This window comes from Eimeria necatrix, genomic scaffold (assembly GCF_000499385.1).
Source record: "Eimeria necatrix Houghton genomic scaffold, Enh_scaff22, whole genome shotgun sequence".
Taxonomy (NCBI): domain Eukaryota; phylum Apicomplexa; class Conoidasida; order Eucoccidiorida; family Eimeriidae; genus Eimeria; species Eimeria necatrix.
This window is the reverse complement of record NW_013652802.1, coordinates 48240-74045: the sequence shown is the minus strand read 5'-3', so window position 1 is coordinate 74045 and position 25806 is coordinate 48240. Positions and strand designations below refer to the sequence as shown.

General features: G+C 53.1%; 5 protein-coding genes across 5 annotated transcripts; 4 read left to right on the top strand and 1 right to left on the bottom strand.

Moving 5' to 3' along the window:
* Positions 1 to 650: 650 nt before the first annotated feature.
* ENH_00031520 (hypothetical protein, conserved) lies at positions 651 to 1921 on the top strand (the record flags this gene model as incomplete). The annotated part of the gene is made up of 3 exons (XM_013580079.1): positions 651 to 809; positions 925 to 1077; positions 1769 to 1921. The coding sequence occupies 3 exons, from the start codon at positions 651 to 653 to the stop codon at positions 1919 to 1921; spliced, it is 465 nt and encodes a 154-aa protein (XP_013435533.1).
* Positions 1922 to 3255: 1334 nt separating this feature from the next.
* ENH_00031510 (hypothetical protein, conserved) lies at positions 3256 to 6198 on the bottom strand (the record flags this gene model as incomplete). The annotated part of the gene is made up of 2 exons (XM_013580078.1): positions 3256 to 5662; positions 5774 to 6198. The coding sequence occupies 2 exons, from the start codon at positions 6196 to 6198 to the stop codon at positions 3256 to 3258; spliced, it is 2832 nt and encodes a 943-aa protein (XP_013435532.1).
* A 1864-nt stretch (positions 6199 to 8062) lies between these two features.
* On the top strand, positions 8063 to 8492 carry ENH_00031500 (hypothetical protein, conserved; the record flags this gene model as incomplete). The annotated part of the gene is given in 3 exon segments (XM_013580077.1): positions 8063 to 8080; positions 8084 to 8365; positions 8475 to 8492. Coding segments are annotated over 3 exon segments (318 nt in total).
* Positions 8493 to 11539: 3047 nt separating this feature from the next.
* ENH_00031490 (hypothetical protein, conserved) lies at positions 11540 to 14125 on the top strand (the record flags this gene model as incomplete). The annotated part of the gene is made up of 1 exon (XM_013580076.1): positions 11540 to 14125. The coding sequence occupies one exon, from the start codon at positions 11540 to 11542 to the stop codon at positions 14123 to 14125; it is 2586 nt and encodes an 861-aa protein (XP_013435530.1).
* Positions 14126 to 15492: 1367 nt separating this feature from the next.
* ENH_00031480 (hypothetical protein, conserved) lies at positions 15493 to 25477 on the top strand (the record flags this gene model as incomplete). The annotated part of the gene is made up of 4 exons (XM_013580075.1): positions 15493 to 19804; positions 19977 to 20097; positions 20466 to 20801; positions 21232 to 25477. The coding sequence occupies 4 exons, from the start codon at positions 15493 to 15495 to the stop codon at positions 25475 to 25477; spliced, it is 9015 nt and encodes a 3004-aa protein (XP_013435529.1).
* Positions 25478 to 25806: the final 329 nt, after the last annotated feature.

The window sequence follows — 25806 nt, the reverse complement described above, 5'->3', positions numbered from 1 at the left end:
ACTTCGTGTATGTCATGCAGCTCCTTCAACTCGTTGTCTGCGAAGAATGGTGTTGGGGGTCAGCCACGGGCCCAGGCTCGTGTCCTCTGCAGGCCGCTCGCCAGGCATTGAAATGTCTCATTAAATATGGTTATTATTCGCCAATTTGTTTCAAATATCAAATGTTGCTTTTCTTGGTGTCCTAGAGGCAGTCTGCCTTGCACGACCATCACAGGATGCCTGATGGTCACGACCACTGGTTGTTGAAGTTCCATTGTTCCCTCCTATAATAGTAACATACCTGCATCTGAATCTTCCCTTTTCCTTCTTTTTATTTCTCTTGCCCATTTTTCACTAAAGGGACGCTCCATTGCAGCTAGCCTTTCATTGCTCGTGCCACGTCCCACACGAAGTTTCATCCAACGCAAAAGCTTCTGCATGCCGCTCGGCAGGAGAAGCACAAAGTTAAAGAAATGGATTGCCATTAGCACATCAACCTTTTCCATTCTACAAAGGGTACAGACAGCTAAAGAGATGGCCTGCCAATAACACCCCCGCTCCCTTAACATTTGTGACTTGCCATAGGCTCAGTGCACAGGCAGGAACCAGACCTTCTCGCCAGCTGTTTTTGCGCTGCATGCCGCACAGTAGCAGATCCTCGATCTCAAAATATGCAAGCAGAAGCTCCGCAGAAGACAGCGGTGATCCGAGAAAAGCCATCACAATGGGTCACTGCGGATGCCACCGACCTTCAACATCCTGAAGACTCAGGACTAGCGCAAGTGGGCATATTCACGTGCAGCTCACCTCCTGAAGTGCCTCTGGAGGAGGTTCGATGCTCCAAAAGATATTTCGTCTTGATATTCGGTGTGCACTGTGCCTCAAATGACTACACTCTTTTCGACTGGTGGTTCTGTTCGCTGCCTGTCTTGTCTACAACTGCAGTCTCTGCGGTTCTACGTGGCGCATGCCAATGCGGGGAACCGTAACATGTCCGAGAGTCCAGTGACAAGCGACATCTTTCGCTATCCTCCAGAGTCGCGAACAGCTGCGGCGGTTGCCCTAGCAGCAGACAAAGAGGACCGCCTGCTACACCTTGTGCGAGGCTACGGCTGTGCTGTGATACTGGCCAACCTCATAACCACCTTCTTATGTTCCAGTACGTCCTCTATCTGTGCCCAATTAATTAATAGAGTGTTATCTACGATGCTGCAAGGGCATATCCGTCATTGCTTGTTTTGGGTCTTTCCATTGAATGAGTGGTCCGAGAAACGGACATGGTTGGGCTCCCTAATGTGTTGCGAATACAGTGGCACTCATGTTCTTCATCGGAGCGAACGCCCCAGTGGATCCTGAGTCACTCCCAGCAAGCTTTGGTAAGATTACCCCATGGAAGGCAGAGCGCACCATGCAGCCGCCTTCGATTGTTAAAGGAGCACCTTCGTTCGGTTTAGCTCAAGGGTTCTGAAATATCTTGTGAACTTTTGCATCCTACTTTTAATCCGTCTTCTTTGTGAGTAGCTCTGACACCGAACATTCACGTGGTGCCGGCTTCCCCCGTGACGAAGCTGGAAGACGCCCTGGCAAACCCCCGCTCCGTCGTGATCACAGTATGCGGCACAGCCCCTGTCTTGTTCCTTCGGCTTTACGTATGCGTGTAAAAGCTCAAAAGCGTTTGTTCCTTAGGTGCAAGGCTGCACCGTAGTGTACATTGTTGTTCACAACGCAATATTCTTGTAAGCCTGGCAACCGACTTCTGCACTTGCTGCCGAATACGCCCGTCCTGCAGGCATTTGACTCGGAGGGATTCTCCGTCAAATATCGCCACGATGTTATCGGATGGGAGGCCAGCAGGGACCGGAGCAGCGCTACGCTCTTTCTTTCCTCAAATCGAAGGCTCATCGTCACCTCCAGTGAGCGCCTTTGCGTGGGCCTGTGTTGAATCCAGTTAAAATGAACTGTTTTACACCCATGCATCAGCAGACAGTGCCGATGCAGCTGTGCCGTAAACTTAAAGCGCCCTGGAGGTCATAGCGGTGTTGTCCCTAAAAATAGCATTTGTTGAGCAATGGCAGGGAAAGTGTAGAGTTCTACGAAGTGCACCTGCTGTGGCGCAGCAAGTATTATCTTTGAGGACCATATGTCGGGTTCGCGTCTGGCGGAGTGGGAACTTTGGGGCGAGAAAGGGGCTGAAAATGCACCTCACGCAGTCCTGCGAGATGCCCTTCACGCAGTAGGAGAGGGAACAAGTTCATCAGTCCCTCCCACAACAGACGAAGTTAAGGACCAGCTTGCAAATCCACTCATCAGTACAAAACCGGAGGACACAAATAGCTCTCTCACAAGCCGTCGTCTCTCAATGCCCATGACAACCCCTTCCCGCCAATTTCCATCCCTGCCGCCGTCACAGCTTTTCTCCGCTGTGCAGAACTCTTTGGTACATCCACAACCCAATGATGCCGCCTACCTTTTTGTCAGTCCCTCTGTCGCCTCCTGGTGATGCGGTGGAACTACGCAGAGCGTCAGCTGAAGTAGAGTTGCACTGGCATCACTCTCTGAGGCCGCCTTCGCCACTGGCCTAAAGAAGCAAATGCCAGCTACTGACGCCATCCCTCGTGTGCAACTAGCCGTGCGGCTTATCCGTGTACGTGGTGTAACTGCTTCAGTCACTTGCCTATCCGAGGCCATCCGCAGAGGGTTAATTTTGTCGAAACCCCCTGTGCACACTGATCACTAGCGAACTGACAGACCCTGCAGCTCAGCTAACTTAGAACCTCGAATCCAAATCAGTTTCTGGCTTAAGATGTAACTGATGCAGCCTGCCTGCAGCCTGAGCTGCTGGCACGCAAAAATCCATAGAGAAGCGTGTCAGACTTGGTGAAGGATATGCCACTGGGGTGGAGTCCACCCCTCCAGAAGATAATTGCTCGTACGACGCGTTCAAAAAATAATTCTACACGTGAACTTATATGGGGCGGTTCGAAGACTTCAGTCTTCCAGCATACTTTTTTATTAAAATACATTAATTGAGTAAAATGTATCTCGATTCTGTCCAAATTCAGCCTTACAGTGGGCTTTTTCAAGTTCATGGACAGTAGACCCTGGTCTTTGGCTCCAGCTGAGGTGAAGCCACGCATGTAAAACCGACGAGGAAGCACCTTTGTGGCTTTCTCGTCACCCTCAGCGGCGCAAGTCTTCTCTTCAAATGGTTCAGGTGGACGATGATTGACAACTTTGAGACCTCGGCGCATGCTTTCTTTGCACAAAGTGTTTCCTTTATCCGCTCGTGCGCGGTGAACGCAGAGATGCAGCGAGAAAGGAATGCATGACAGCGGTGACTCCTGTGTCAATATCAATCCATGATGGCGTGTTCTGCTGGGGAGCTTCATTTGTTTCTAATGGAAGGCCCTCTGCCTTCATGAGCTCTTGATAGATGTCTTTTGTGTATTGCAGTGGTGCGGCAACATGCCACGGGAAGCCCGGTCCGTCCTCCGGAGTCCAGTCTGGGCCTCCTGGGGTAAATCGATCAGACGGGAGTCGACTACGATCAGGGAAAGCATCAGGGAAAGACCCGGATCCCGGAGTATGAATAGGGGAGCCCCAGCGCAATTCGTTCCTCGAATCAAACGTTGCGACTTGAGGCATTTTTTCCCACGCATGATTATCCTGGTCTGTTGGCCTCCTCTCAACATTCAAGAGAGAACGCAACAGCCGCCGCTGTTGGGTTGCCATTCCAAAAACAGCCACGACAGAGCGAGACAACAGCGCTTCTGCTGCTTCTTCCACTGCTAGTTCTACCACTAAAACCCCCGGTGGCAAGACGCTAGCAACTGTGCTCTGTAAATACTGATCAAGGACACCGATGCGACGATCATTGACATCGGGGATCTTCTCTAAGGTCTGATGAAGTCCCTCCAGAGATGTCATGCCATCTTTGTTTTGAGTCATCATCCACAATCGTGAAGCACCCAACGCACACGTAGGTCTCACCCTAAACCCGAGACGAGCGTGAGGGGAGATATACTCAAACAAAATTCGAGCATCCGCCAAGTGAATCAGCCCCTTGTGGAGCGCCCTCAGCACGTGCTGGGCACTGGGAAACCGAATGAATCGCGTTTGCAGGGTCACACGATACTCTGCACCTATCGCCGCCACCACCTCCGTCATCGCGCGCTGGGCATAAAGCACTTCAGGGCTTGAAATCGATTCTTTGCTTCCCATGGGCATTCCCACGAGCACCACGCCGGTACGTAAGATGTCCATAAGGGCATCATCTGGTGGAATTCGGTGGGCAGGAGGAAAGCTCCGGGCTACGGATCCAGGCACAGTCCCGCCACAGTCAAAGAAAGGAACAATGTTTATCTCTTGAAGATCCTCAATAAGATTATCTAGCACAGAGTTATGCACAAGCTGCACGAGAGCAGCGTTATACGAATCGTGCAGTGCACGGGTGCGCAAGTATCGCCGGCCAGATGCCAGAGGCTCCCCGGCATCTCCGCGTAGGCTGTCGAACAGCTCCATTTCCCCCACTGGCGTCGATGGCTCCGTGCTCCAAGGCCCTGGAGTGGCAGGGTAGGAGTCTTCGCCATCTGTGGGGCCTCCAGGCGTATCGGCTCCATAAACACCCTCCCATGAAGATTTCCGACTACCCACGTAAAACTGCTGAGACCTCTGGAAACCAAGACTTTTCTTTGTAAGTTCTCTCCTTAATGAGGACAGCGCTGGGTCTTCCCCAGGCTTATCCGGTGCAGCTGGGCGTACGGGGTTCCTCTTTCCGCTTGCTGCAGTGGGGCACTTGCTACCATGTTTGTCCATAAGGAATAGCGCCCCTGTGGCGTACGTTGCTCCTGCAACGAATTGGCGTAGGCCATAGTGGATCCACGGCAATGGTACTTGCGCTGTTGCTGCCAGTGCCTCCTCATCCATGAGTACATCGATCAAATGTGATCCCGGTGCGCCGTCCGACAGTAGTTCATAGATAGTAAAAGGGGGGAGTACGCGAGCTAAGCTCTGGTGGTTCCACGTACTGTCTACTACCACTGTGCGACCCTCTTGATCATAAGACAGGAAAATTGAGTCTCGAAGAGCCCGCAAACTAGCGATGTTTGTGTCGCTCTTGACAATGACAATTGTGGACTGTGTCATTACCTGATCTGACCGGCTGTATCTTGATGTCATTGTGATCCCGTTGAAGGGGTTGTGACTTAGGACCATGTTGATATCTGTCATGTGGGCTTGCCCGGCATCCAGCGCCTGTAGTACGACAGCAGTGGACGCCTTATATACATATTCAATCTGGATAGGCAGAGATCCCCTTCGGCCAGTGGACTCGGAGAGTCCTTCAATTTCTGAGTAGTGCGAATCGATCTCATCTACGATTTCGCGCAGGAAGCTACTGTTAAAAGACGATGTTGCGGGGTCTTGAGAAGCTCCCCCGGCGACAGTCGCCACTCGCAGGACGCGTCGCTCTAAAACTTCCCGTAGTAAGTCGTGTTCATAGAGGTCGCTAAGCTTTGGCCATGCGGGGCTAGCCCCTTGAAGCTCCACAGCAAAAGAAAGAGGTAACCTATATTTTAGCAGCAATTGATTCCGCACGCCGCGATCAACAAGAATCCGGAGGGCGGCGTTAAACGCCTGACGAAGCGCAGCCGCACACGGGCACGGGGCAGCGGAGAGAATCATCCTGCAGAGAAACGAAAATGCAGAAGACACAGTTAGCTCAGGCTCAGCAACGTAGCGCGCAGCAAATCGAAGAGGCGGAGGAGTGAACTATTCTCAACGGAAAATCCCTCACCTCCTGTCATCGATATCTCCCCATATTTCCATGGGTTCTTCATCCTCCAGAAAGTCATCATCATTCATGGGCTGCTTCTCTGGAGTGCGGGGCACTGGGGACTGCCGGAGTGCCTCCGTGGCTATTTTCCGTCCAAGGAAACGGCCGTCGAAAACCGTAGACGCTTCTGCCGCCCATGAATAAACTGCCGAAGACGAGTTCTTTGTCCCTTTTGAAGGATCCGTGGGGTGCCGTTGACACCAGAGCCAATCATGGCAGCATGCTACAATAAGGAGTATGAGGGCGCGGGAGACTTGCAGTGGGCGAGCAACCTGGCGACTGGCGCGGTCGTTCCTGCGCTTCGTATGGCCTCTTGCAGTTTCCCTTCCAATTTCGGATAGGCCCGTAAGAGGGCTGGAGATTGAAGTGGCTGCGTCTGGCCTCATACTTCACTCCTCAAAGGACAGTGGGCGTTTACAGTTACACTGCACGTCATCATACTGCCTTGAGTCGCCGCAGCAGCGTGCCGCTCTGCAAACCAGCTCTTTGGGCTGGAGGTCGGCAGGTGCTGCAGTGCGGATCGGGCTGCCCAACCGCCAAGGGTAGACAGGACGCTGCAGGTTCGACGAAAATACCGCTTCAGCTCATAGGCGGGCAGATCAGCAAATAATGATATAGAACACCCTCTTAGTGGCTCTGAACAATTAGATTGTCCAGTTTTCTAGCTCTTTTCTCCGCCGCATTTGTGGGGGATTCGGCGCCTTTTGACTGACTCGCGGAGGGAAGGATCTGGGGGGAGGTTCAGTAGTGCTAAGGGCTACAGTGAGCGCATAACTCGCTCAGACTAGTCACATTATGCGCTATAAATAGTCGGAAAAACTCCATATCGCTATGCTGTCGTGATTTGTGGGGTCTGGCCAGTGCTCAAGCAAGCATAGTGAGGCATGGGCTTTTGCTATGGGGCTGGCTTTGATCCTCTGCCGAGGGTGGCGCCTGTGAGTGAGGAGTACCGGTTCGATAATCTCAGACGTTCCTGTATATTTGAACGCGTGTGATTTGACGATTTTTGTTCAGTTAAGTCCCATACCTAGATCAGAGCAATTACGGCGCTCACTTAAGGGTGCAGCAGTGCATTGACTACGGCAATGGGGTGGGCAACTTGCGTGCTCCTTTCTTACAGCTCACGTTACATCCTGATCTAGAGTGCGAGCCATAGTCACCATTCATAACGCAAAATTGCATAGCAAAACATGATGTTGCGGAACACAGGCTCTTGTTGGTGATAAACGGTAGAGCAGCACGTGCTCGATGCCGTTCATGGCTACAAGAGTACTTCGTGCACTTCAGACGAAGTTGGGTTCCCGAAGGAGAACTATGCCTGACAGCATGTCACACTTTTTAAAATCGTAGCCGTTATAGAAGCCTACGCGACTCGCTGTTGGTCATCTTAGAATACGACACTCGGCTCCCGCACTCCGCTCCCCCAAATACCGACGAAGAGCCCGAGCTTCATGTTTCATGTTTTTTTCATGCTCGTCTTACTTCTTCAGGGTTTTCATTCATCAACCACAGGGTCTACATCGAGTCAGAATCAGCTTTGTGGTCTGCAACCGATGAGTTGTAGCCGCTGCAATTCCTTTGCTTGTTTGTGTTGCTCTAAGTTAATAAAAAGTTCTTTCTTTTAGGCAACACGTGGGTACACTCGCCTCAGAGCAAGGCAAGATGGCCCATAGGGCGCGGTGCGCAAGGAAGTTCCCTACGGTCACTGCTGTGCAACACAAACACATGCTGCGCTGATCAGCTATCCCTGGCAATGGAGATGTACACATTCAGCATAACATGGATGTTCGCTGGGAATATAAGCGTACCGTCTGCAAATTTCAGCCTTCAGCAGCCAAGGTTCCGCAGGCACATGCTCACATCTTCTGCGTCAAGGGCCCCACGTGTGAAGCCTATTTTTCGATTTTTAAGAGTTTTAAACGCTGCCAACAGCCAGTTGATTTTGAGAAAAGGGGGAGTTTTGCTTTCCAGAGCAGCTTCATTTCATGCTTCTCTTATGATGTCTCATGCAGACCGGGTTTAGGCGAGCCCTCACGGTGTGTTCAGACGCCTTCATAATGCTTTCAGCTCAACAGTAATACTAAAGACTCCTCGAGATCTGGACTACTGTGCAGCCCCAGCGTTTCCCTTGGTGGAAGCTGCATCCAGCTCCACGGGTAGTGCTGCGCGCCACAACAAGCAACGGAAACGGCATTGGGAGGCTACGTAAACTTAATCCAACACGTATACAATATGCATTCCACGTAAAGGATGCAAAGGCTAGGCTTCTGAGGTTGCCCGGACCCTGTGAGTGCTGCTGAAAATCCCAAATCTTCGGTTGGCAGTGGACCTATCCAGTCAGTCTTCTTTCTGTTTGAGGACTGCGCCTATACCATAGCAGAAGACACCACTGTACAGCATGAAAGGGCCAATATTCTCGAAAGCCTGAATTGTGTACTCGATAAAGGGCTATTTTCGGTTTTGTACCGGGTGTCTGTGAGCATCTGCCCACTGGAAGGCCACGCCCTTCTGAGTAAGGTCGGCGAAGTGGATTTCGGCATCACAGAATTCCCGGTCTCGCCATGCAGCAATAGTTCACCGTGCAACGAGAGCTGCTTGCACTTTGGGCCAAAAGCTACTGCTGGGTATCGTGCCCGCAGCGGGGTTTGTACCCTGTGCGTATATTGTATACCTGACGTAGGCAAGTTTCTGTCTGGTAAGCTTGCCTTGCTGAACTACCTCAAAACATGAATGTTCACGGAGGCACTTAGAAGTTGCCTCCGTAGGCAAGCCTGCCGGTAGACTTCTGAGTAGTATGCAAGCACTTCGCGCGTTTAAAAGTGTGGGTGATATGCATACGCACCGCACGGAAATTTCCTGGTAAGGCTTGGAAGTACGTACTGAAGCTGCTTTCGAAAGAAACTGGCTCACCATCTGGGCCGAAAGGCATGGCAAGTACCCGAATAACTGCACGATCGAGCGAATAAGACGCTCCCGCTGGTCCTCTTTGGCTACGTAAACTCAATGGAAGCCTGTTTCTACAATTATTTTGGAAAAATATTCAGCTCCCCCTCACCATGTTCACTTCTGTTGAGGCAGGTGCTATGCAGAACTTAAAAGCAGTCGCAAAGGCACGCAATATTCAGCAAAGAATAATGCTCATCTTCCGCTTGCCAATGCAATCACCGTACTTGTCAAGCCTTTCAGCCATGGTGCGCACACAAGAGTGGGAGAGGCAGATCCAACGACTTGCTGGCAAATTAGCCACGTTTTTCCTGCGAAAGCTGAGCTGATCTGGTGTCACGAAATAGATATCGAAATGTGTCGGGAAAATGATGAGCACCTTCAAAGCAGGGCTGTGACAGGAGCGCTTTGGCGACGGACCGACATGGCATAGCTGAAGACAGCTAGTGGTCTACGTAATAGGTAGAGATTTTTAACCAATATTTTAGGCTTTTACTGTCTGGAGAATTTCATCATACACAGTATTCACTTGCTTGGAGTCAGGTCACGTTGGCTGGTCATCGTCTTTAGCATGCATTGACTCCCAGAGGGCCGGCAGACCAAGTGTTTAGAGGACTGCTTCATTAAGCGACCAAAGTGCACGCAGTAGCACATCCTGCATGCCTTCAGAGAGCTAAGGGGCGGGCCCGGCGTTCGAGTCAGTGACAGCTACTGAAAGGCTTAGCCCTGCTCTGGGTTATTTGGAGGATCAAAAAACTGTACATGACTGCCGAACTAACTCCCCGCTCTGCATGCTTTTTCTGCCCTTACATAGCGCTTGCATTGCTAAAAATGTGGGCGTAGGGGAGCCGGCGTCCATCCTGCCACCATACGTAGCACCTGTCTCGACGATGCGCCGTAGGGCTCCTTTGCAGAAGCCTTGGGTCGTGCCATGCCTGGCGTACCGTCCTGTTTTTCCCCTTCACTAGTGCGCCCCACGACTTCCCCACGCTGTCTCATTCACATAAGGTCTCAGCTTGTCAGATTGAAAGGATTAGGCTGCCTTACGTCGTACACGCCAGTTGATTTCCAAGACCAGATTGTAGTTATTTGGTCCAAATAGGAATCCAACCGAAGGTCATTCACAACTGCACAACATTATTATTCCTGTAACAACGTGCTCAATATGCAGCACTTCGCCGTTGGGCACGCTGGACGCGCAACCTGCAGTGAGCCCCGGCAATTTAGGGTGTGGCGGCTTTAGAAGTATCGGGCTAGCACTGCTACGCGATTTACAAGCACTTAAGAAGGCTTCACAAGTGTGGTAAACTATTTCGAATCGCATATCTGCTGTCGAGTCCACGCTAAATAGCACACCCCAGCACTCACTTGTTGGCTATTTACTCTGCATCTCGTGTCATCCATCCATGCAGGTGTAGGAAACAATCTACACCTGCAGACAGGGAAAAGCCTTACTTTGCCCTACGTGGGACGTTTCCATTGTCACAACGCTTCCACACAATAAGGCCTTATAGTTTCTTCTCTAGTTCTTGATTAAGCTTCTCTACTGCCTTCTCCAAAGGTCCTTTCGCATCATCAGCCAATAGATCTCGCCCACTTGCTGGCATTTGCAGGATCTGCCATCCTTAGATATCTTTTTGCACCATTTATGCATAATTCGTATCATCCGTGATTCTGCTTTGTTTGATGCAGGCTACCAAAGCTCATGCTTCTTTATCGTTAGTAACACTATAGAGGATGCTTCGCAGGAGCTTAACTTCTCTTGCAGATTTATAATGTCGCAGGCCAGAAAGAAAGAAACCATCAGGATTGACGTACGAGGCCGTCTGAATGGGATCGACGTATAAGATTGTCCGAATGGTGTTTTCGGGAGCGTAAGGTACGACTTCCGACTGTCTTCGCTAACGTGCAAATGTATCCGTGAGTCCATAAGCTGGCCCGTGGGACCATGAATGTCAGTATTCTTAGCTTCAAGCCATAATTCGCTTCCTGCCTCAGCATTTTATTTGTTTAGGCATGAAAGTAACAGGACATTTGTTTGCAATTGGTGAGTTGCATCAGTTTCGGAAATTTTGCGTAGAGCCGTTTTTCATTGTTTGTAGGAGGCCCTTCGTATATTCGTGGCGGCGCTCACTGCTGCACCTTGATAAGCACATCAACAGAATGTTGGAGAGTAAATATTTCTTGTACTGCAAACAATTTTTCCGTCTGCCTCTGTGCGGGCGGATAACCGCTGCGGGATCGCCGTGCACTGTAACTACAGATAGCGCTTCACCTCAGCACCAAAAAAGCGCCGACCAACGCCTGGCGTGTCCACGAAGCCAATTAAAAGTCACTGTACTGGGAAAATAGGGGAAATTTAGACTTATTATTGAAAAGAACCTTTAAAGAGACAGAAGCCGGAGAAAGCCACTGGTAGGGCGGCGCCGACCAGCCGCTTAAGTCAAGGGACCGCACCAGCTTCAACCCTTAGCTGGCCTGCAGTTAGTAGCGGACTGGACAAGTTTACACATTCTACAGTAAACCACGTGTGCTTTTTTAAATGGCAATTTTGAGATTCTGTTTGGCCTTAGAACCGCGGCGACACCCTTGTCGCCAACAGGAGAGCTGTTTCTATCGAGTGCCGCCACCGACAGAGGCGCAGTAAAAGCTCTGTCGCATGATTTCCAGTGTCCCGTAGCCTAGCATCCGTTCTCCTTTTTTACTTTTACTACAGCTGAAGTGTATTGGGGAGAAGCATAGCTAGTTTGAAGCCGCGCGGGCTAACTCTTTGGACACTTCGCCATGACAGCCAGACTCAACTGGCGCGGCGGCGCTGCCGTTCTATTCGGCATTTTGCTGGCTCTACAAAGCTGCCCTCTGCAAGCCGACTCTTTTTCTTTCACAGACTTCTTCCTTCGCCGGGAAGAAGCTCCTCCATCTAGTAGACCTTCGGCCGGTGGGGATGTCGCCGCTGCCGCTTTGTTCGGCGGCGGCTTCTTCGGCGGTCATTCATCGCGTGACACTCCAGAAAGCCTTAACTCTACTGAGGCGAGCTCCGATCTTTTTTCATCTACAGGCGTGGCTCGTGTACTGCGGCAGGCCGCAACCTCCGCCACGGGCGTGACAAACGACGTAGCAGGACAAGCGGCGGAGGCCTCCCACCAGGGTATCGAGGAGGCTACTTCCGGAGTACAGGAGGCACGCAAAACAGCGTGGGGCTGGTGGGATGGGGAAACCTCACATCAAGCTGCAGAGGCAGCGCGACAGGTCACCCACGACGCAGCAGAGGCAGCATCAGGAGCAGCACGGGAAGCCAAGAAGGGCCTTTACGCCCTGGGTGCGCTTCTGCAACAAAATGCCCCAGTTGCAGCAGATGCAGCGTATGAGGCAGCGAGGAAGGCCACGTCTGCCGCCGGTGAAGCAGCTAGGGATCTGTCATCTGCTGCCCAAGACGCCAAGTCTGCCGTTCTTGCCTGGGCCGACCGTGTCCGTGAGGAGGTGCAAAGCAACTCAAACGAGACGCTTCAATCTGCTTCCAGGACTGCTGCAAAGGCCGCTGTGGCGGCTGAAAAAGCGCGTCGGGCAGCAGTTGACGCCGCAGAGAAAGCCAACACAGCAGCCCGAGAGGCTAAACACACTCTCGAAGTTTTAGGACATGAAGTGCAATCGCGGTCAGAGGAAGCTGCGGAATCCGCTATTAAAGTTGCTCGTGAAACATCCCATAGAGCTGGAGAGGCAGTCAAGACAGTGCAGAGCGCTGCCGAGGCAGCCAAAACTGCTCTGGCCTCCTGGGGAGATGCCATTAGCGGGATGCTGCATACAGGGTCAGACAAAGTCAAAGAGGCAGCAGAAAACGCCTCGAGCGCAGCGAAGAATGCTGCTGAGCGTCTCGAAGAAGCAGCTAGCAGTGCTTCGACCGCGGCGGAAACATTGCAAGGCACAGCAGACATGGTCTCCTCCGGTGCACAGCGCGGAGTCAATAAAGCCGACGCAGTGATCGAAATATTGAGCACCAACGCATCTAAACCTTTGCTTGGCGCTCTCTTGCCTTGGGCAAACTCCAAAGAGCAAAATCCCCAGACGGAGACACAAGAAGCATCACCAATGCGAAACTGTGATTGCTCTTCCGATGCTGAAACAGCACAAGAGGCTCCGTGTGACTGCGCAACGGAGAAAAGCAACAACAATTCTATCCTCGACGCGACTAAGAGGCTCCTGGGCTTCGGCGCTCCCGCGGAAAAAATGACAGAGACTGCCCTCAAAGAGGCGGCCAGCACCGAGACAGCCGCAACGGATAGCACGAAAGAAGGAAGAGATACGTCTTTTCCCACTTTCCCTCCCTCAGAAGCTAAAGCTAACCTGAGGCCAACTGACAGTGCCGCGTGGCTCGGCAGCAGCGTTCTGCCGAAAGCTGAGGCTGAGCTAGAAAATGCTGAGCTCCAAGGAGCAGAGGAGCCCGAAACTGAGGCTAAAGACTTCCTTCCTGCAGTGTACAAGGAGGGACCGCCACTGGACTGTGATCCCATTCCTCCTTTCAGAGATTGCATCCGACAATGCAACGGGGAGGCGCCCAAAGAGACAGATGCTGCAGAAACGCATGACGAACTGCCTCATGGTCTCTCTTCCTACGACTACAGCAACAAACGGTCCTGCCACGCTTCCTGCAAGTCCAAGTGGCTTGATACAACTCTCCCTGGCTGTCTTGACAGCTCAGGTAAGGTTGTGGCTGGCACCCCTCCTGCAGAGCAGTTCCGCTCAACCACCACGACCACAACAACAACTACGACTACTACCACTACTTCCACCAACCCTGAAATCAATCGCAAATCCGCACAATATTCGTGGGGCTCTTTTATGAAGCGCATGCAGAACAAAGAGGAGCCTCCTCAGGATCTTCAAAATAAGATTGAATCTTCCGGTCTATCTTGGTTTTTTTCACGGGGAGACACAACGACTACCACTACAACAGTACCACCCAGTAATGGTTTATTAGAGTCTCTTTTTGGAAACACAAAAACGCAGCAAGTCACCGAAGCGGAAGACAGTCCACGCCCTCCCTCTTTAATCACGGGCTGGGAATGGCGAAAGTGGCGAAACGCCATCACCGGGCAAAGAGATACGGATGATAAAGTAGAGGATGCCTCACAACGGGATAAAGGCACAGAGGCTGCAGCTGATACGCCCGAGCTCAACAGCGCCCCAAACACGAACCTCACGCTCTTGGGAATTGGAGCTGTTGTGCTTCTTTGTGCTTTGTTTTTCGTCGCATTCGTGCTCCGACGCTGGGAGGCCCACCACAGAGAAAGAAGCCGCGCAGCTGAAAGGCAGCAGCTGTCTGAGAGCTCGAGGTCGGACATCCAGCGCCCTCTTATCCCCCAAGACGCGTAGGGGCCAATTGAAGGAGACGGGGGCAACGGGAGAGGAAATACTAACAACCCTACTGCCTCTCCTCCCACGCGACTTTTGTCTCTTTAGTTTGTTAGATTTGTCTGCATCTGCTTCGCGGGATACAATACGTCCAGCATGTAGATCATGCGCCAGGGTTGTCCTATTAGGGACGCCCATGCAGATTTAGAGGGATCTAGGAGCAAGGAGAGTCTCAGTAGAGGCTACTCCAGCCGTCCAACGAGGCTCAAAGAGCGTCTTTGCCTTTCGTTGCGGCCTTATCGAAATTTTTCCATTTCTGTCACTCACTTATCCTTACCATTTATTCATCGCGTTTTCAAGGAAGGAATAAGCGGTAGTACACCAGTCCCAACATTCCAGACACATATATTGTACCTTTATATGCGGCAGAGGATTTTATTCTCCCAGTTGCAGCGTTGTTCCGCCACGTTGCTTTCGCACTGTGGCGGGGCACTCAAAGCCTCCGCAGTGGTCTTCCATGTCTGTACCGTGCAGCCAAGCAGAATTCACATTTAGCTTATCTGTTGCTCCCCAAGCTGGGCATACAGCCACGCAGTCGGTACACGCAAAGTCACGCACATTGGACAGTTTGACTAAGCATGTACGTTAGAGGCAGCCCCTAGCACCATCCCTTCCAAGTAGGACCATCCCTTTCAAATAGGATCTCTAGAAGGCTTGATTGTAAGAACAGGATAGACTGCATTAGAGAGGCCACAGGACATCTGGCAGAGAAGCATACAGCTACAAATCGCTTGAAGACAGAGGCCCACAGCATGTCCTTGATAACTTGTGTGTTTCGAAGGATATTACTGTGCCTTGTGGCACTATTTACTCAATCAGTATTTAATATTGCTATATTATCAGTCAATTTTAGCAGTTTGTTCTCATCAACTCCCTGCTGGCCATTGTAAAACATCCCCAAGTTCACAAATGAAGAGACGTTAGCATGTGTCGGCCGTGAGGCCCCGCTCTTCAGTTATAGTCCCAGGGTGTCCAAGTCTTGTTTGCGAGTATTCATGCTTTTATTTGTTCTTCTGCGCTTCCGCCTTTCCACCAGAACGTGCGAATCCCTGCGTACGGTAAAAGCTGTAGTGAGCTTCCCCTGAATCCTCGTCCGTTGACCGGCTGCAGCATGCCTCATCGGGTCCTCTCCTGGCTGGTTATGTGGTACACTGCAGCAGTAGCACTTGTCATGCTGTAGCGCTGTAAAACCTGCGGCGTCATGCTACTTAGGTGCCGTTCCACGCACCCGTATCTGGGCGCACAGTGGTTATCTAACCTGCCCGTGCCATTCTGGCGAGCAAGGGGACGAGCAGCAGCAGCTCGCAGTACCACTGCCCCACATTAGAATGCCGCACGGCACTCAGGGCGCTGGAGGGGCCTCCTGGGGCAGCAGCTCCCTCTCGTGCCGCACTGCGGCTCTCCTTGCAGCAGCGCGTCATGGTCCCTTCGCACTGCAGGCGAAGAAGGCGGTGAAGACCCTGGAGGCTCCCAGTGCTCATGTGCGGTGCAGTGGTCTACACAAACTCAAATCACTGCTGCTGCAATTCACCCATCTTCACAAAGAGCGCCAGGTCGCCCTAGAGCTGCTACTGCTCGCTCTCGAGCACGGGACCCTCTCGGTGGCTGAATCTGAGGGAGAGAATGCTGCCGCTATGGCTGTCGCTTTCAATAGGGAGCACCAATTACCCTGTGCGGCATTTCTCCAGCCACCTGCAGCAGCAGCCGCTGTTCAGCCCGCTGCTGCTGCAGCGGCTGCCGCGGCAGAGGAGCAGCTACGGAGTGCCTGCCGCAGTGAGGCTCTTATCTGCCTCACAGATCTTATTGCTGATGGGGCCATAGGACCTCAGCAGTTGATTGATTTACTGCATGCGAGGCTTGCTGCTGCAGAGACCAACCGAACGGCGCTTACTATCAGTAACAGGAACAACGGAGACAGAAACAAAGCCAGCAGAGAGGAACTGCTACCACCGCAAATGCAGCTTTTGCTTGTGCAGCGATTCCTAAAGCTGGCGCTTCAAGATAAGCTGGTGCCTGCATCGCACCAGCAATACCAGCAGCAACTACTGGTGCGATTACAGCAAGCAGCAGCCGTTCTCCGTGATACACTCATCCGGATAAGCCACTTCTGTCCTCGTGTGTGCCTCGCCGCTGTGGAGGCTGTGTCTTGCGTCCTGGAAGAAGCAGCAGAAAGAAGTAGCGGCAACGGCGATGAGAGCAGCAGCAACAGTGGCAGGACGCTGCAAAGCGTCCCTTTTATGACGTTCACAACTCTGCTCGAGCCAACTTTACTGACATCCCTGCAGCTGCTCCTCAGCTGCAGCAGCAGCAGCCTCACAACTTGCTCCCTGCTTCCCCTTGCAGTTAATCGTCTTCTGCGCTGTGTAGAGGTTGTGGGGAAAGCAGAGATGCAGGAGGCTGCAAAACAGCAGCATGCACAGCAGCAGCAGCACCAGCCCGGACAACAGAACCAGAGCATGGTGAGCGACAGACTGCTGCACCTGAGCTTGTCTGCACTGACGAGAGTGAGAGACACTGAGGAGTTTTCCTGTTGTGTATCTGCTGCCTTGAGGAGCGCTGAGATGTCTTCTACAATGATTGCTGCATTCCAGAGTGAGACCAAGGTCAGTGGCACCGGGGAGTGGTTGATGCTGCAGCAGCAGCAGCAGGCACGTGCAGATCGCCTGCTGTGGGAGTGTGTTTGCGGTCTCTACACGGCTCGAGAGCAGCTGCAAAACGTGACGGCCCTGCTGCGGCAGCTGCTGCGCTGCCTCAACCTCTTCTCTCCCTTAAGGACTCCGATCTCTGCGGCTGCTGCGTTTTCTTCGGGCGGCAGCAGCGGTGACAGCAACAGCAGCAACTACAGTAGAACCTGCCTTTCATTGGGACTCTGGCGAGTCACCTGTGCGTTGGTTGGCTGGCTGCTGTGGAGCACCGCAGCAAACGAAGCAAACTCGGGAGAGCTCTCTTTGCTGCTGCAGGCCACTCACCGTATGTTGCAGCTGCAACCGCAGTTCGTACGTGCACCTGACGATAGCAGCGAGAGCTGCATCGCTAGAAGGACCAGTGAATGCTGCGCGTCTTGCCTCTGCACTGCAGAGGCCTTACGATGCATCTGCTGCTTCTCACCACTCGTACAGCTGCTGGTGCCACTGGTTACACAGCAGCAACTCGGTGGTGGAGCTGGAGGGGCTCTCCTCAGACAACAGCTGACCGACGCCCTGCAACAGACCTGCACCCGGCTACGTGCGCTGCTGTCTTGCGCAGCAGCAGCCGCTGCTGCAGATGCAGTCGCTGCTACAGGAACGCCTGCGGGTGAAGAAGAGCACTGCAGTTGCAGTAGGGCCTGTGGGCTGTCATTCGATGTGACGGAGCTTTTTGGCCTAGCAGGCGCAGTGCCGCTATCCAGTGATGCAGCGGCTGCTATGCCTCTCTCACTTGCGCTGTGGTCTTTTCGCGTTCTCGACAGGGGCGCAGCAGAGCAGCTGCTGGGCGCAGAAGTCTTTGCTGCAGCAACTCGGCCGCACCTGAAGAACAAGCTGCAGCTTGAGGTGGCTCAAGCTGCTGCTGGCAGTCAAGCTGGAGCAACAGCCGGCCAGCGGCAGTTGCTGCTGCACATGATGCTTGACAGGGATTACAGCGAAGACATCCACAGCACACCATTTCTACTATCTTTACCAAGTGCTTTGCTGCAGCAAGGGCCCTACACCTACGTGCTCGCTTGCTGCTTTCTCGCAGAGTCCTTGGCGGACCGACAGCAGGCTTTCGCCGCAATCGGGGCACTAGTGGCTGCAGCACCTGCAGCTGCTCTGCAGCTTCTGCCTGCACTGCACTTTGCTGCGTTGAGACTGCCCACATCCCCTATAGTGCGGACCCTGCTACGATGGAAAATTCAGGGGAAACATTGGCCTCGGGAGCAGCAGCCGCGACCAAGCCCGCTACTGCCAGACGAATTCATCCTTTTTGATGGACATGCAGAATTTGCTGCCGAGGCTCTGGCGGCTGCTGGTTCAGCCCTGTTAGCTCCCAGCGCGGCTGAGCTGCCGTCTGTAACAGCCGAACGGCGCCAGCTACTGCAAAGCCTCAGCAAAACGTTTGCTCTGTCTCTACAGGCGCTTGCCTCTCTCGGTCTCCACAAAACGGCAGTCCTTCCGGTTTACAGAGCACTATTTGACTTGCTGCCCGTACAGAAGCAACAGGGGCAGAAGATCCACAAAGGAACGATGCAGGGACAGCGACCGCTGAGTTCTGATCAGTGGCTGTGCAAATCCACGAACATTTTGGGGCCTTCAGGCAAGCATGACAAAATTTGCTGCTTTAGTAGCCGACAGGCTCTAAATAATGCAGCAGCTGTGGTCCCGTGCATCCGCTGCTGCTGCTGTAGCTTGTGTTGCTGGTGTAGCACTGATCCCCTGGGGGAGTTGGCGAGCTGCATGGAAGTAGTCCCGTCTCACCGTTTGCTGTCAACAAATGGAATGTGGTTTCTCTTGATGCGGAGCCTTTCGCGTCTTGCGGCCTTCGACGAACTGCCGTATTCGAAGCTCACTGCTGCAGCGCCTGCAGCAGAAGCGGAGCAGAGCCAGGGAGACACCAGAGAGCACCAGCAGCCGGTGGTGTCCCCGGGTAAAGCAGGTGGAGAAGCAGTTGTAGTGCACGATACAGACGCTGCAGTCTCCGTGCCTTTTATCCTACCTCAGGATGCCACACCGCTGCAGCAACTGCTACTGGCGTTTTGTCTGCAGCAGCTGGAAGCCGTATGCCCGCGGGCGTTGCTGCAATTTCTCCCTGCAATGGAACAGCTGGTTGCCTCTTATGGAGTTTGCCCTTCGCAGCTACAGCAGCGGGGCGCGTCTCAGCAGCAGCAGCAGTGGCTGCTCGGCCGGGCGTGCGGCGTGACTCTATGCACCTTAGGTCGCCTTTGCATGCGGCGCTTCCTTGAAACCCCGAAAATCATGCGAGTCCTTCGGCGAAAGTGCCAATTTCTATTTAACACTCTACAAGCTCCCCGCGCAGCACTTGAAGGCTTCGTGCTGGTTTTATTTGCCCTTTCCCAGGACCTTGCTGAACAGATAGAGCAGCACCAGCAGCATGAGGATGAACGGGTGCATCAACTGCAGCAACACAAACCGACAGAAAGTGGGCTGCCCCAAGAGCTTGAAAGCCAATTGCAGCAGCAGCTGCTCTTGTTGGAAGAAGTGGCCGAGGCAGGCTCTCCATTTGCGCGGTCTGTGGCATTACAGGCGGCATCTCTCATATTGGGGCCTCTTTACGTTGCATCTGCCGAAGCAGCTTCAGGCGGAATCCTTAGGACGCCCGCGGGCGAAGGAGCGTCAGTGCGGTTTGCCTGTAGCGAAGGCTTAGGGGGGGTCGTGCTACATCTGCCGCTGCGTCAGCTGGAAATACGTGGCGCTGCTTCTCTCCTGGCTGCTGCAATGAGCAAAGAACGCATTGCTCGGGGGGGTGTGGGGAACCAGACACCGGGAGAACTTCTAAGGCAGCAGCAGCAGCACAAACTGGGGACCCTGTTGTCGCGACGTGCTTCTGTTGATGCATCTGACACTTCAGGATATGCTCACAGCGAGCGTGCTCTCCTGCGGCTCCTACTGTTTTCCAGTCCAAGACCTTCAGGAGGCTCGGGTTGCAAGACAAGTGAAGGAAGAGGTGCATGCAGCTGACACGGCCGCACTTATTCTATGACTGCAGCATCCTGTTTATGGTACAGCTGCAGACAAAATGAGTCCTGGGCAGTGTATGTGTCTTGGCTTTGCTCCAGTCTCCAAACAAATTTTGCCTACTTAATTCTTGTCGACTACGAATTCCCCCATTCGTGCAGATCTGAAAGAGCTGAGGGCTTACACACATTTCGAAATCAGGGACATCGCAAGGCACCTCATGACGACGGAACCGTTGTTGTTGTGTTTGCTTCCTCGTGTTTGCGAATTTTTCGTCCAGAGGTAGGCGTCTTTTCATTTAGCTTCTCTGGGGAGCCTGATATGTTTGGGGTGCTGATGTTTTGTGGATATTCTAGCGTGGTCCTACGAGGCTCTAGTTTTCTTCCAAGGTTGCACATTGTACTTTACATTCTCCTTCGTCTTGTCCTCCCGCTTTCCTTTAAGCGCGCTTCGTGTGCTTCCTCTTTTGACGTCCTAAAGTCTATCGAGAATCCATTGTAACACTTCATTTGGGCGTTTTCGTGGTGAAATCACCCTGAAAGCCACGGCGATACAGTCGAGCAGCACGTAAAGCGTTTTTCATTAACAGGATGGCGGCGCACATGCCAACCTGCCGATTTCTTTGCATGCGGCTGTTTCCTTGCCGCCAGGTTCGCGGCGATGCTGCCCGCTGCTCTTGCGGCTGATGGGGAGCTGCTGCAGCTGGGGCATCACTTGCTGCAGGAGTTGGAGCTGCTGCTGCCACGAGCAGCGGTTGAAGAGCAGCAGGCTATGGACTCTAGAGTCACGCAACCTAAGGGCACCCCTGCAGCGGGCCCGCTCTGCACCAATCATTGTGCAGGGTTCGGCCTGAGGCTCTCAGAATTTTCCGTGCTTGCTTCCCTCCTTAGTGCCCTCACAGCCCAGCAGCCCGCTCTTATTCCCGCAATTTTCAGCTTTTTCTCCCAGCGGCTCAACTCCTCTGCTGCTGCACCGCCGCCACCCTGGTGAGCTTGCATGCAAGTTTGAACCATCTTCGTGTGCTGGACAGACCGCTGAACGACGCCTGTTTGGCGGTTAACGCGTTTCTGTCCTTGCTATCGCGCCTGAAGGTTGCCTTCCTGCTAGTTCCTGAATTTTGTGGCAGCTTTGCACGGGGCAGAGTGAAGCGTGTTATTATATTAAAGGCAGCTGTGGCCGTAGTGTGTACGGATATTCCGTATACAAGGACAGCAGTGTGCTATCGAAGTGCATGCGTCATGGCCATCTCAAACTAGCCTTGTCAGTTCTCGAGGTGCGGCTTGTGTTGCATCCGTTCAAGCCAGCAGCGCTGGTAGCAGAGTGCTCCGCCGTAGTTATCATGTGACGGCGTGCACAGCAATCCGTTTTTCTTTCACCACAAAGGTCTCTCGCTAATTGCTTTTCTTTGGTGCTCAGGCTCTCCAGCTGTTTGCTCCTTGCTTTAGCACCCGTCCACGCAACCTCAGCAGATGTATCCGAGCTGTGGACGGAGTTTCCAGAGGGGGAGGACGGAGCTGAGGTATTTTCCACTTTGTTGCAGGGTTTTCGCGGTCAGACTGGCGCTCAACCAAGCGCCACTGAAATTCAGCAGTGCCTTTGCGGGACTGGAACAGAGGCTGGCAACGATTTGCGTTGTGCTGCTCGATGCATCTTCTTGGCGGCCCATGCACAGCTACATTCGGGGGACCCTGTACTTCTGGGCTCTTGTTTAAGGGCTCTCATGGCTGCATTGGGTATCTTTACAGAGCTGTCATCGAGCTGCGAATCAGCAACACCAGCTTCTTCAGCAGACGGCAAGTATGTTGGTGTGACGGCAGCGCTGGCTGTTGCAATAGCGGAAGTCTCTCGGGTCACTCACCTGCAGACTCCAGACCCGACATATTTCTACGCGCAATTGCTTGAGCTTTACAAGGTCTTAGAGAGGGTAGCCCTTTCATGTGCAGGGCCCCAAAGCTCGCAGTGGAACGCCCTGCTTGCCCTAGGGAGCTTGCTACCAATCGTTGTAGAGGCCGGAGTTTTGCCTCTAGATGAAGCCCTGTACTTTATGCAGAGGCTTGAGGAGTTTCTGGGGCAAGCGCTGCCGGACCCTTCAACTCTGGCGTTTGCTGGTCTGGCTCACTTGACCCAATCCTTGCTTCCACTATTGCTGCTGCTGCAGCGGCCACGGCGGAAACGATCAGGACGCATTCAGCAGCAGGTTACAGAGCTGCAGCGCTTACTCTTGCATTTCGAAGATGTTGTGCTGCGGGCACTGGCAACACCAGCAGTGGGGGCTGTCTCCCAGCTCTCCAGGGCCTTTACTGCCGCAGCCCTTATAGGCGCCCCATTTGTGTTGCAGCCGCCTACTCATGCTGCAGCAGCACAGAGAAGTGCTGGAGCATCGAGCCTTACTTGGCCTTCCTTTGCGTTGTGCGGCCCGGACATGTCACAGGGCAACACCACCAATCAGCATCCTCAGGAGTGGCAGCAGCAAATGCGCCACCAGCAGGGGAAACAGCAGGATGCGTTCGGTGCTGCGTTGGATCGTCTGATCAATTGGCTCTCTGGAAATTCTGCGAACGCTTCTGTTGTCTCATTCGGAAACACTCACGCATCACAGCCAGCAAGAGGGCAGAAGAACAGATTTCCCGACTTAGCGGGGAGTATGGTGCTGAGTCTGCTATACATGCAGCTCACGAGCCACACAGCAGAGGGCTCCTTGGCTAGCTTACCTGAGAAGAGCTTGACACGTCTAGCTCTTCAACACTTGTTGCAGATACGGGAGGGGCAGGAGCTCTTGTTCCCTGAGGGGATTTCCTCTAGTGGAGCGTGCTTGCCAGACACTGTTGGCGGCACTCCTGCACCGAAGAGCGCTGCTGCAAATGTGGAGTTCTCAGCTTTCCAGGAACTTTCTGAACTTCAGAGACACGAAGAGGCAGCAGCGAATGATGTTGGAGAGGCTTTCGGCTGGATTGGTCTGCTCGGAAGCAGGGGATGCCAAAGGGAAGCTAGCGGGGCTAGTGGGCTGCCCGTGCCTCACTGTACATGCTTGCTAGAGGCTCTGTCGTATCGTGGAATTCCAGCCTTTTCGGAACTACAGCTGAGTAGAAGGCTAGCTCTGCTTTTTTCCCGCTCGTTGGAAGCCACCGTTGCCTCTCTTTCCGAGCTAGCTGCCTCTAAGGGTGGCGGTTTGCGGCAGCAACAGACAGCTGGTGCTAGCCCTGATAATGCAAAGACGGAGTCGCACTCCAGATTTCATCAACTGCTGCGGCAGCTGCAGTCGTGCTCTTCTCTTCAACTGGGTGTCCTGAGGTTTTGCTGCAGACACTGCGACCGTCTACCCCAGCTCGCTGCCCTGTTTATACGATTCGCCTATGCAGGCTTCGGCGTCGCAGCTGCTTCTGCACAGTGTCAGCAGCAGCAGCAGCACTGCCACAGCCAACGCCGATTCACCTCTGCTATGACGTGCTACTTCTTTGCGCTGTTGCCAGCTGCGGCTGGGTCACTGAGCCCCAGGGATGTTACATCGTTGGTAGGATCTGTCCTGCTTCGGGGGCTAATGCCGCCCTCGCGGGAGCCTTTTCTATGGTGCAGCGCCCTGAATGCTCTTCGCCGGATTTTCCAGAGCGCTCGCCGGAGCGTGTGCTGCAGTGGTAGAGAAACGCAGCAGCGCAAGCGGTGGGAGCTGCAGCAGCAGCAACGACAGCAGAAGCGAAGGCGTTTTTCTCTTGTTGAAAGCGAGACCCCCTTGTACGTATTTCCGTCTGTTTCGTATAAGCTGTGTTTCTTTAGAGAGCTCCAGCAGCTCATGCTACTGTGGGTCATACCGCTCTTAACTAATACAGCTGTCATGAATTCTAGCCAGCGGCCAGCAGCTTCATCTGCAGCAACGCCACAAAGATACTATGCAGAAGGGCTGGCCGAGTCACAGTCAGCAACACTGGTTGCAGCAGCTGCAGCAGCCCGAGCTGTTCCATTCGCTGTTTGGGGTACCGCAGCAGAAGCTCTTGTTGCATTTTTGGAGCTTCGCAAGGATTGCCAACTAGTGCAAGATTCACTTAACGGAGAAGATGTTGCCTCCCTGCCAACAGCTGAGTTGCGTAGTCGGCGTCGTCAGCATTTCGAGCTTCAGAAGGAAGAAGAATTCAGGCAGTTAAGGAGGCAATTGTGTCTTCTTCCTGCACATGTCGTGGTGCATCTGGTGATTTCCGGCGCTGCACCCTTGGAAATTCTCCATGAAAAACGCAAAATGTTGCTGAATGAGGGCGACAAATTCGGCGAAAACAGGTTTGTCCTTCCCGTAGAACAAGATAATGCAGCAGGTGCCGGAGTGCCACCTTGCAGACAACTTCCAGGAGCGGAAAAGGCAAACATTAAACCTGTCAAAGGTGAAGACCATCTGGCAGCTGAGGTGGCGGCTTTCTCCCACGCTTGCTCTTGGCTGCCGATAAAAGACCAACTCGAATTCCTGGAGGCGTTTGCCTGCAGCAGCAGCAGCAGTAAGGCTTCCGACGGCGTCACAGTGTCTGCGGTGCGCTGTTTTCTTGGCTTAGTGACCCTTGCTGCGCACATGGTGGCCCCACACTCTGCTGCATTCGTTCTCCCAAACGTTACAGGCGCGGAAAAGTTTTTGACTGCAGGCCGTGGATTCCGCGGCAGTGGTCATGTTGCACACTGCCCCGTGGGAGTTGCCGCTCAGTCCGACTGCGCGTATGTTTTGCTGCGGAATTCTGGAGTATCCGAGCTTTCACTTTGTGGGGAATTCGCTGCCTTCCCATCTGCCTGCTATGACGTGGCGGAACGCGAGGATTCTCTCTTTACGCCAGTGGCAGAAACAGGGTTTATGTACACGTCACAGCATGGCATCAAGCATCTTCTGTTACTCCACCACCTATGGCTGTGCTCCACTGCTCGCGGAACTGCAAGTCAACAGTGTTGTTGCTGCTCCTTGTCATGCTTCTCGGGAAAAAGGCAGCTGCCTCAGCTTGTGGCAGGTGCTGCAGGTGGCATGACCTCAGCGGCAAGCCAGTGTCTAGAGCCGCTACTGCTGATCCCTGCTGCTTTTTCAGGAGCTCGAGGGTTTTATTGTCTGAATTTCGCTCCAAACTTATATTACCTCTCCTCACTAATTTCTCAGCCTTTTCAACAGAGCAGTGGTCTGCTCACTCCAGGAAAGCCTCCCAGTGCTCATACGGAGTCCGGAACTGCTGGCCAGTGCAAGGTCGATGCCTCTGCTCTATGTAGCGAGCTTGCGGCTCAGTGCGACACGACAGAGCTTTGGCAGAAGAAGGCCATGTATGGAGAGGAGTGCCACGAAGAAATTCTCCTGGAGCGCCGGGATGCCGTTCTAGTGCAAGCACACTTCCCATCATCCTTGATGGTGCAGATAACGAGTTTTTCCAACGGTATTCAAGGGCAAGTACGAACACAGAGCGACAGCGAAGCCACGGCTGAAAAGCTGCTGGCCGCTGCAGAAGCACTGGCTCCCACTGTTGTACGCCTTTTGTATGAAGAAGCGCGAAGACGTGGAAGAATTCCCCTTGCAGACAGCTCACAGACGATTGACAGCGGAAATTCGACGAACTCTGTGGCAGAGCGGATTCGCCTTCTTGCTATCAGACTCCAACGGTTACTTGGAGAAATACAATCAGCTGGAGGAACACGAGTGTGCACCTCACACTGAATTTTACTGAGAACTTTAAGAAAACCACCATTCCCCCACCATAAACTGCAACTGCATCAAGGCCGTATTCCTGTATAGACCTTCTTACAGAAGTACCGGAAACCGCAGAAGCCATATACTACTTGAACATGACACTACCATACCTGTTCTCCATGACGGCTGCTGTTATTGCCGCACCTAGAATTTAGAAGCGCATCCCAAGCTGGTTATGTGCTTGCTTATCAGGGTGACCATATAGCTAGAGAGATACTTGCCTTTACGGTGACTGTCTCACGTCGGCCACTGTTGGAGGCCTGATTACGTAAAATCACGCATGTAAGTGCTGGTCA